General features: G+C 43.9%; 1 protein-coding gene across 2 annotated transcripts in view; it reads left to right on the top strand.

Moving 5' to 3' along the window:
- NBAS (NBAS subunit of NRZ tethering complex) overlaps positions 1–6731 on the top strand; it is a 215911-nt gene extending 209180 nt beyond the window's left edge. For both annotated transcript variants that reach the window (XM_066611939.1, XM_066611948.1), the window contains one exon: positions 5945–6731. In XM_066611939.1, the coding sequence (XP_066468036.1) occupies positions 5945–6220 (276 nt within the window). In that variant the 3' untranslated portion in view covers positions 6221–6731. The remainder of the gene's footprint in view (positions 1–5944) is intronic.
- Positions 6732–11593: the final 4862 nt, after the last annotated feature.

Genomic DNA, 11593 nt, shown 5'->3' on the forward strand with positions numbered 1-11593 from the left:
GGTGTCATGAATAAGTACATGTTAGGCCTAGGTTAGCATGTGAAGCCTGAACCAAACTAAGACAGTGTAACGGAGAAGTTGCTAGCAGTTCCAGCTGCAAGAATGTGAGTAAATAAACAAAAGGATTGTTGTCTCTCCTTTGCTGGCCAGAAAGGACAGATAACAAGAATTACAACCATTGGAATGTTTAGCACCTTAGCAGACAGAGAGGCGCCTTATAAAGCGTGATGGAGTGCAGCTGTGGATCTCCAGTTGGGAGGGGTAAGAACTAGGAGGGGTTAGCAACCAGGCCAACTTCAAGAAGGTTCTGTTCCTCAAGGGTTCTGATTGGACAGTCTAAATAAGTATGAAGTCACCTATTAGCATAAGAAGTATAATAATGAGTGCCCAGGGAGTGTGTGTGTGGTCCTTCTTGGACAGGGCTTTTGGGTGCAACATCCTGCACGCTTGTGAGCTCTATTGTCCATCATGGGCACCTGGCCCCATAGGTAGCCCTGGAGCTAAGAGATCTACAAGAGTAACTGACCCAGATGAGAGATAGGTATTAATAGAGATAGCCAGCTAGCTTTATTATTTTATTGCTGATATGTTTCCTAGGTGTTTATGCCTCTAGCGTTTGCTGCCTAATGTAACCTTATGTACTTAATAAACTCAAATATCTTTTACTAAGTTGTTTCATTGTCTGTTGAGGACAAAGGTTCAGAATCCTGCCTAGCTTTTCAGCAAGCTACCAAATGCTCATTGAGGTCTAGTAACTTGAGGACTGAGGCTTTAATTGGAGAAAGAGCTCAGTGCCTGCAAGGGATAAAATTAAGCCTAGAGGGTCTCAGTGTCCCTGGACTGAGGCACTGGCATGTATAGGATAGTGGCAGTACTACTGAGCAAGGGGCCTTGAGGGCTTTAGGGTACGAAAACCAAGAACCCTGAGCACCCAAACCCCCCTTTGTTTACGACAGGTGGGGAACTTACTTTGCTGTTTCTGGTGGTTGTTCTGGCTGATCGTGCAGAAACATATCTTGCATGGGGCTGCAATGGGTACTCTCTACAATGGCAGTGCCAAGTTGCTGGGAACTCTGAGACTAAGCCCTGCACTGAGGCCCCCACAGCACATTCTACCTGGCCTCTGAGAGTGGAATAATTGTTCTACCATTGCACCTGTACAGAAAGGTCAGGGTTCGACCCAGCCAGGTGGACTCATGGCCAGTGCTCAAAGAGACCAACTGCTGATACTGCTCCTGACTCTGAATGTTCACTGGGGGCCTGGTCAAGACCATTGGTGACTGTTTTTGTGTCCTTGATGCATTTACTCACACACACTTTCTCTGCATGGAACCTTCTGTGTAACCCTGGCAGAGGTGCAGTCATCCCCACAATAGGTAAAACAAATCAGTATGTTACCCAAAAGATTGTGTCTGTTGCCTCTCTGTACAACATGCAACTAACATCAGTCACTTAAGTTTTCATCATTCATGTTTTGTATATCTTATTTTCTCTATAAGTTCCTATGTTTGCAAAGCCATGCATGTAAACCAAGGAAAACTTCTTATGGGCAATTCTAACCAACAAAGTAGAATGTCTATGTGGTGGAGTGGGGTTGGGTCAGCTACTCTACCTCCTGAGTATACCTGTCCCATCTCTGGGTCTTCTGATAACCTCATAGAGGAGGCAAAGTGTGCCTAGGCCTGATCTGCATGATCATTGGAAAAACTCAGGCTCAAACACCTAAATCAATCCTTGTGTCTTAGATCCAATGCATAGGCCTACTGCAATACATAATTATTATTTATTATTTATTATTATTAACAGTATTTAATAAGCATCCAATGGGCCTAGAGGTGGAAAAAATGGACCCACAAGGAGACGGGGTGATTGTTTACCTTCCCCACTGTATTCCCAGCTGGAGCTATCTGAACTATCCTCAGTTATTTGTCTCATAAGCAAATATTAAAGCACCTCTACATTTTATTTTGAGTGCAAATGTGTAAAAATATGATAGATTGGTTTTAAATGAAGGATAATCTTTTAGCAACTGAATAATGGCTTTAAAAGCACTCTCTTAAATCAGGCTTCTTCCTTTGTTTAACTGGATTTTTTTGGTTCAGCTCATTGCTAGAATTATTGTTTTGCGTACATCTATAAAATCAAACCTAAGAGCTCTGTTAGGTAAATGATTGTTTTCCTGATAGGAATTTTAAAAGTTAAATGGTGAAAACTGGAGCTAAAGACAGTTTGTCAAAGAAAAGAGGCTCTGACTTACCCTGTTAAATTTCTAGTATCAGCAATGCATGAACCTTTTGGGTATTCCAGTGTTTCCCAAACTTTTTAGCACTGGGATCCACTTTGAAAAATGGCAATCTATCACAACCCACTAGACCAAAAAAAAAATAGGCCCACTTTCCACACATTCAGCTCTGCCCTCTGAAACTTTTCCCCATCTCCTTTTGCTTGGGGTTGGCAAGGCATGTGACTGTTGCCCCAGGGCTAAATGGAACAAGTTTAACCAGAGTTGAGGACCATACTAAGTTTTGTACTGGGTCGTTCATGGTCATATGTAATACCAAATCCAAGTAGGCAGGACCAGGAGAAGGGCAGCACACATGACCTCTCCATCCCATTCCAGTTCTAAATCCTGGTTCCATCGTATTTTATTCTACACCAGTGTGATGAGAACCAGCATATTTCTTGTTGAGTAATTGTCCATTAGGAAGCATCAAAGGAAAATGGCACCCTGCTGAATTGAGAGCCTTTTTAGAGCATTAAAGAAGCTATTAAATCCATCTCTCCTCTCCCCCCACCTCACTTCTTCCCATATCCATTCTTCAAAACCCATCTTTCCTTTGGAGTCTGTAGTTTAACCCCTTAGTAACTCATACTCAACCGAAACAATGACCAAGTGTTTGGTCACGTGTGCTCATTTTTATTTTCGCATTGAAAATGAAGCTGAAATTATTTGAGGCTACTTTAATACATATGTCTAATTGGGTAGCACCTGACCTTACGTGATGACATCTTACTACCAGCTATTTTCAGCAGTTTAACAAGGGCCTGCTAATCTAGTCTATCTTCCTGGTTTCCTCCAAGTCACTCCCTCCATCTCCTGTGCAATTTAGGATTGTGATACTTTCGGGTCAAGTAATCTGTTTTCCTATGCACAATTGCTTTCTGCGCAGACTCATGATGATAGGACAGCCTGCAGTTCCATTTCAGTGTTGAATCGTCAAATGTCACTGAAATGTGACGATTTTGACAGATTTCTATTTTTTTGTTTTGTTTTCAACAGTGAGGGGAGACGCAAGGCATTTTGGGTAGCTGTTGCATGAATAATTCTTTCTGTTGTAGCAGTCACCAGAGTACAGAATGTGGTTACATTCAAAGAAACAACAATATATTACCTTTCTTTTAAAAAAAAAATCTTATAAAGACATTGGGGGAGCAATTGTTCAGTCTTACTAACTATTGTCCTATACTTAGTGTTCAATCTGATGGAGTTGCACTTGTGGAAGAGAGTAAGGTTCTTTATAGTACTTACACTGTAGGTAGGCATTTATGTGTATTTTAATGGTCTCTTTGTTAGTTTTTATCTGAAGGCTGAAAGCATAGACTGTTGTGTATGACTAAAACGGCATGGTGTTAAACCAAAGTGCACTGATAAGTCAGAATACATTACTTAATGTAATGTGCATGTGTGGTGTGCACATCAGAACACATCCCACTTTTCTTTATTTTTACATATTGGTGACATCTAGCAGCAGGGAAAAGTTCTGCAGTTCATAAATCACTTAAGCCAGTGGCTCCCAAACTTTTCAGAGGCCCTAGAGGCTGCCTGATTTATAGATGCCAGGGGGTGTGGCTATAATGATGATTGGGCAGCAGTGCTCCCCCCCCCCCCAAGTAGCAGCTTGCTTAAGCCTTGATGTATATAGCCTAATATGCCCTGTCAGTTTCACAAACCACCAAACACTGGGTCACGACCCACAGTTTTTGCACTCAAACCAGCTTTTTCTGATTGCAATGGCAATGTGATTAATGTGGTCTGTGGGGTTGCACCCCAGTGATCTTCTCTCTTGGCACAGTAGCTGGTTGATTGGATGCATGAGCAACACCAATTATGGATCCTTTCATAAAGTTGCAAAGTATGTAGTATGCACAAGTTGACATCATCAATATGGTTGGCAACCTTCAGTCTTGAAAGACTATGGTATAAGCCTACAGCACCTGGTATTCCCAGGCGGTCTCCCATCCAAGTACTAACCAGGCCTGACCCTGCTTAGCTTCCAAGATCAGACAAGATCGGACATGTGCAGGGTAACATCAATGAGATGTTGTATATCACCTTATCAATATAATTGCCACAATGAATGTTGGAGACTGAATTACTCAGACATTTCCTATGTTGCCTTGTTAATATACATAGTTTCCACCTCAATTTTGTACACAGCTCCCAGTTGATTGGCCAATGTGCAGTCTATTCAGAATGGTCTGACATCACACTTAGGAGCCATGTATGTTGAGTGGGCAAGATGTGAATTGGCCCGGTTTGATTTATCCGTTTTTGTGTGGTCTCAGCATTCATGTCATTGTGTTCAGTCACTCGTGTTATGGATATTTTCCACTGAATTTGCTGTAATAATAATAATACATGTATTTATATACCGCCTTTCTTGGTCTTCAGATTTCTCCTCAGACTTTATTCAAGGTGGTTTACATGGGCAGGCTGTTCTAAATCCCCATAGGGATTTTTACAATTGAAGAAAGGTTCTATCTTTCAAGAACCGCAACATTTCAGATGGATCTTTTTCATCTGGTATCACATTCTGGCCTCCGATTTCCTCCCACGCAAGCTGACAAGCAGCTCCTTCATCTCTCACATGGAGGGCAGCCAAGATGCTTCTTCGCTCACACCAAAGAGCAGGTGGAATAACTCAGCTCAGCTTGTCAGCTGCTTCAAGGTCTCACCATTCACGGTGTCGGTGGCCTCGAACTGGTGACCTGCGGATGTTGTCTTCAGGCAAACGGAGGCTCTACCCTCTAGACCAGACCTCCTGCCCAATCTCTGTTTCCCCATCAGTTAGACTGGACATGAAGTCAGTCCCACCACCAGCACTGGCCCCCACCTGACTTCTCATACAAAGGGATCTGTGCAGCATTTTTGAAAAAGGGGCGAGTTCATTTTATCCAGCTTCTTCAGATGAGTTTGAACAGCACCAGAGGGGAAACCACAGTGCAGCATTACCCAGACCTGTTTTTTGCTCTCTATCTCATAGCAAGGAGCTTGAATGGTATACATGACAAGGTTAGATGGTTCCACTTCATTGCCAAAAGTTAAGAAGCCACTTCAGCTGTTGCCTATGAATTACTGTCTGTGCCACAGCAGCCAAATGGTAAATGTTTAGTATCCAACTACTCAGACATATTCCCAGCTTAAGCCCTGTTTTTTTGTATGGTCAGTGTCAGTCACTAATACATGTATATTGATTTGTTTCTAAGCAAACACCACCACAGCATAAGCCTTGTTTAACCATTCATCTCTCTGTGGAGCTGACCATCTGAGGGATGACTTCTAAATGTGTACATTAGGCACACCTCTCCAGTAAGGTGTGCATTAGCTTCACCCTTCCTCTGATCAGCATTTGTCTGCAGTGGCAAAAGCTGAACTTGGTGATGTTGGGGGCGGAGCTAAGATGTGCGTATCTCTGAGGCTATGGCACACATCTGTCTCCACTGGGAGATGGAATACCTGAATATGGCTGTAGTATAAGACTAAAGCCATACAGAAGGCATTGTTCTTCAACAGCTATATAATCATTTGTGTGAAGCATACAAAAAGCTAACTTTGTTTTAGTCTTGTTGAGCCTAGGAGAAAACACGTCAGGCCATCCCTGCTTGGCAACTAAAATCAGACTAGTCATTTTTGGTAATGTATTGTGTTTTTCTTCCTGTGTAGGTTGATGATTCCAGCTGTGACTCTGAACTTCTGTCCTTGCTCCTGGATGAGAAATTAGTAGTGAAGTGTGTCTCCACCCTCTTCTATCCTCACCTGATTAACCATCTCCTGGCCAGGCAAGAGGAGGGACGCTGGGATGCAGAAGTGATAGCCAAGCAACTGCAAGCAGCAGGCTTTCCTGCAGAGGCAGGGTCCCTCCTGATGGCCTCTAAAGGGACGCATTCTGCACTTCGAACCTTTGGTGCAGCTCTGAGTGCTATTAGGCACTGGTTCTAAATGGCAATGCATTTCAAATGATAAAATCAGTGCCTGAATTGTGATCTTCCAAAGCTGCCCCAATTCCAAATGGACGTGTGCCTAAGAGACATTGAGCGAGAGAAGAGATATGCTTGGAGCTAATTATCACATGAAATGCTAACAATGTGCAAACTAAACTACTTCCCTGCAGTGTTTCCGATCCTATCCATAGCTTTTGTTATATGGTAAAAGCAGCTCAGTCCAGAAGGTTTAGGTGCATTCCCTGTAACCTGTGCATGATATTCCTATAAAGAAACATTTTGCAGCTTCTGTTCAGATTAATGGGGATGATGCTATAGGCTGTCACCTCTGTGTACCAGCGTAACGATAATTGCAGCTGGGGAAGTATAGGACTAATAACCTCATTTTAAAGGGAAATGACTGAAAAGCACATTGAAGGAATCATATGACTCCTTACATTACACTGTTTAGAAGTAACTTTAGAAATGCAGTTGCAGTCCTTTGCATTGACTAAATTAAAGCCTTACTTTTCAACCAACTTGCATTTCTTTTGTGATGAAGCTTATTCCTTCTTTTCCTGAAAATACAATGCCTTTTAATTGAATAAACTCTAGTGCTAGTTTCTGTACATTTTCAGATGTATAGGTTGGGGTTTAGGTCTTCATTGCTCTGTAAGGCTCAAATCTGTAGTGATTAATGCACAGCTGATGATGTCTGCTTTTTGTATGTCTGTATTTGCTGTGAAAGGATCGATGAGCCTTACAGTGACCCTGTAACATGCAAGCATTGTTGTTGCCATATTGAAGCTGAGATGGAGAGGGAGCCATCTCCATTGCATAGTATGAATTCATGACACAGGAGAGATTCAAGCCAGGGAGGTCTTGAACTGCAGCTTAAGACTACACTGACTTTGCATGGATGTCACATCCTCAGCCCATCCTGGCACCAATACCAGTGTAAATAGCCAAATGCCAAGCCTGTCTTGGCAAAGCAATGTTGGCCCAGCCCTTCCCAGTAACACCCTCTGTGTTCAGGGAAGCACTGACACAGCCCCTTACAAATGGAATGGCATTCTGACAACAGCGCTTCATTCACGTGACATCTACATGTCATTGCCTTGAAGTTGATGCCTCATCCGTATGTCATTGGTCCAAGGAGTCAATCACTACATCCCATCAGCCCTAACACTGGAAGCCAGAAAAGTGCTGCCAGGGTGACCTGAGCAGGTGCAGGGCCAATGCTAGGGGAATAATGCTGTGCAAGCCACCAGGAATGAGCAACAAGCATCACCAACAGCCAAGCGTGCGCACAATACAAACCACACAAGGATGCCACAGCACCCCCACCTTCTACAGTAATAATAACAGGATCAGGGCAAAGGCAAAGAACTGCTAGAAGACCCTTCAGACAGGGTTCAAGTCCCTTCAGCCCACTTACACAAACAATACAGGAAATAACATTTTGAGTTGGTTCATTACCATGGAGTTTGCAAAGCCACAGAGGCTTTACGAAAAGGAGTAAGTCAGCAACCTCACCAAGCATCAGCAGGCAGGCTGTGAGCATCCCTTGGGGTCTGCATGATGTCCTCACCTATGTGAAGCACAGAGTAACAAGGACTTGACAACAGCATCCATCACACCTGTTCTCTGGCTGGAAATGCATATTTGGTGTTTGTGCCACCAGAGTGTCCAATACATGCAATGATGTCATGGTGGCTTGGAAAGATAAAAGAACATTACCTTTCTGTCTCCTGGGGGGGCCGCAGTCAAACTCTGCAGAGGACCACTGTTTGATCCCTTGGGGCAATGGTGCAGTCCTGTTGTTTCTTATGAGGGTTTGGCCAGTAGTAGCAATGATCTTTTTTGGCGGGAGGGGGTTCTAATTCAAGAAGAAGGAAAATAAAGCAAATTGGTCTCTGTCCACATAAATCACCTGGAATCTCAGGGGTTCCATCCCTTAGCTTGCTAGTAGTAAAATTGGTCACACTGCATTGTGTACGGTTCCAGGTCTTTTCGGTTGCCATGAATTTTCCCTCCTTTTTTCCTAGGCAACACTCCAATTCCATATGTAGCTATGTTATTTTAATAGCCCAGAGCTGCATACATAGCCTGGGAAGGAAGCAATTGCATGGATGTCCTTAAATGGCAGTACGTGGACCCATTTTCTCTCCCTCATGGGCATCTACATTGTTTATCATAACGAGTGAAACAGATGTAGGCAATTTAAAAATAAAGAAGTAATGCTGCAAAGAACTAAACATAAGGATGCTGACGAAATGAAGGATAGCAGACGGGGACAAAATCTGAGAGTGACTGTAATTAATACAGTGGTACAATCTGGACAGTGCTTGGAAATAAAGGTAAGAACCTGCAAGGATCTCTAATCCTTGTAGATTCTGAACTGTATGAGGATTTGGCTTTCAAAGGTAAGACACTCTCATTCAGGATCAGAATAACCTTTATTGGCATGCATCTCAAAAACAACAACCCACCAAAAAAGCATTGCTGGAAAGGTAACAGTCTCTTACAGCTATGTCAGGTATTGTATTGGCAACCTTCAGTCTCGAAAGACTATGGTATCGTGCTCTGAAAGGTGGTTCTGGCACAGCGTCTAGTGTGGCTGAAAAGGCCGATTCGGGAGTAACAATCCCTTCCACACTGGGAGCAAGTGCAGTCTGTCCCTGGTCTGTCTCCCTGGCTATGGGCCTTCCTTCTTTGCCTCTTTGCCTCAGACTGTTGGCCAAGTGTCTCTTCAAACTGGGAAAGGCCATGCTGCACAGCCTGCCTCCAAGCAGGCCGCTCAGAGGCCAGGGTTTCCCACTTGTTGAGGTCCATCCCTAAGGCCTTCAGATCCCTCTTGCAGATGTCCTTGTATCAGAGCTGTGGTCTACCTGTAGGGCGCTTTCCTTGCATGAATTCTCCATAGAGGAGATCCTTTGGGATCCGGCCATCATCCATTCTCACGACATGACCGAGCCAACGCAGGCGTCTCTGTTTCAGCAGTGAATACATGCTAGGGATTCCAGCACGTTCCAGGACTGTGTTGTTTGGAACTTTGTCCTGCCAGGTGATGCCGAGGATGCGTCGGAGGCAGTGCATGTGGAAAGCGCTCAGTTTCCTCTCCTGTTGTGAGCGAAGAGTCCATGACTCGCTGCAGTACAGAAGTGTACTCAGGACGCAAGCTCTGTAGACCTGGATCTTGGTATGTTCCGTCAGCTTCTTGTTGGACCAGACTCTCTTTGTGAGTCTGGAAAACGTGGTAGCTGCTTTACCGATGCGCTTGTTTAGCTCGGTATCGAGAGAAAGAGTGTCGGAGATCGTTGAGCCAAGGTACACAAAGTCATGGACAACCTCCAGTTCATGCGCAGAGATTGTAATGCAGGGAGGTGAGTCCACATCCTGAACCATGACCTGTGTTTTCTTCAGGCTGATTGTCAGTCCAAAATCTTGGCAGGCCTTGCTAAAACGATCCATGAGCTGCTGGAGATCTTTGGCAGAGTGGGTAGTGACAGCTGCATCGTCGGCAAAGAGGAAGTCACGCAGACATTTCAGCTGGACTGAAATGCAGGGAACAACGACAGCCACTCTTTATAGCCTTCATAGATCTCACAAAGGCTTTCGACCTGGTCAGCAGAGACGGCCTCTTCAAGATTCTCCCCAAGATCGGATGTCCACCCAGGCTCCTCAGCATCATCAGATCTTTCCACAAGGACATGAAGGGCACTGTTGTCTTCGATGGTTCCACATCAGACCCTTTTGACATCCGAAGCGGAGTGAAGCAGGGCTGTGTTCTTGTGCCAACCTTGTTTGGGATTTTCTTCGCTGTCCTGCTGAACTGCAGTCTTTGGAACTGCAACAGAAGGCATCTATCTCCGGACCAGATCAGACAGAAAGCTCTTCAACCTCTCCAGACTGAGAGCAAAATCCAAAGTCCAGCTGAAATGTCTGCGTGACTGACTTCCTCTATGTCAGGTAACAAGGTTAAATAAAGCCTAAAAAGTTATCCTTAATAACAGTCTTTTGGCTAAGATCAAGTGTAGTGCGTTGTTTTAAAAGCAAATATGTTCTTCAGGGTAAAAGGCTGGTCTTTGAGCTGGAAGACATGTACAGGTATCTGCAGGGAATCTGTCCCTAGACACACCGCCCCCCCCCCATGGATACTGAAATCCATGGATAATCAAACCCACAGATTACAGCACTGAGTTGCTCCAATTGCAACCAGAACTGTGCTCCGGTTGCATTCAGAGGCCATTCTGAGAACAGGGGAGGCCATGCAAGGAAGTTTGAAAATCAGCACTTCAGAACTGGCTCTCAGAGGTAAAACCACCGGTCCTGAATCCATGGATAAAGAGGCTCCACCTGTACTCCTAACGACATGCTCCGATTGCCCCAATTCTTATAAGCAAGTTACTGTGTACAGTATGGCCATCATTGGTGCTGTACATGCCCCAAAAGAATGCAATCTGAACAAATTAGGCAGCAAAGTAAAACTCTGAACTGTGCAAGAGTTCAGGTTTTCAAAGTACGTATTTTTGGCAATGATTTAGGATCTAGAGATTGAAAGTAGCCAGGCTGTAGAGGCAAAGTTTTGGCAGCTGTGTTTGTGCCTCCCGCCTTTCTGCTGTACTGAATTGTTGAACTTGGCTCCTAGTCAGTGTGTTCCCCCACCACACACACACACTTCTAAGAGTGCATTGCTTTCCTGGGGCTCAAAATCAAGCTGAACAAATTCCAAGGGCTATCTCTCTACGAATAACCCCGTCGATCTGAATGATCTTTGATGGGAAGGTAATGAAAGAATACTGAATGCCAAGTATAATCGGTAAGAGACCGCTGCAAGAAGGTGAAGGAGTTTCCTTTCAAGGACCTTTCAAAGCCTGTTTCAAGAGGCTGTTGCAACATCAACTCCCACGGAGCGTCCCTCTCTGAAATGCACTGCAAATGTCAAGTGACATTTTGTCTTGTGCTCATTGTTACCTTGGATATTTTTACCATATTGCTCTTTTCTACCATATTGCTATTAGTTTTTACCTAACTGGCACAAATAGGGATTTTTCTGAATATTAGGAGTTTATCTATGCTCGAGTGTGATGGTTGCAGTGCCCACCCATCTCTATGCACAAATGTTTCAGAAGCAAGAAAGGAACTAGACCAGGGAGTAGTCAGGCACTTTATGTATTTTGCTTTTACATTTTTAATGTTTGTTACATTTTCTCCTCTTTCTCACATATAATAGCATTTGTATGCATTACTCATTATCCAGTTTTCAACCCAAAGGAGGTTCCTTCTTCCTGTTTTTATTGCAGCTGTGGAAGGTAGTTTTGGAACACAGGGTATTCGTGCCAATCGCCTTAAAATGAGTTGCTCCAGTTTATATATCTAAATAGAATTT

The sequence above is a fragment of the Tiliqua scincoides genome, chromosome 1, assembly GCF_035046505.1.
Source record: "Tiliqua scincoides isolate rTilSci1 chromosome 1, rTilSci1.hap2, whole genome shotgun sequence".
In the NCBI taxonomy this organism is placed as follows: domain Eukaryota; kingdom Metazoa; phylum Chordata; class Lepidosauria; order Squamata; family Scincidae; genus Tiliqua; species Tiliqua scincoides.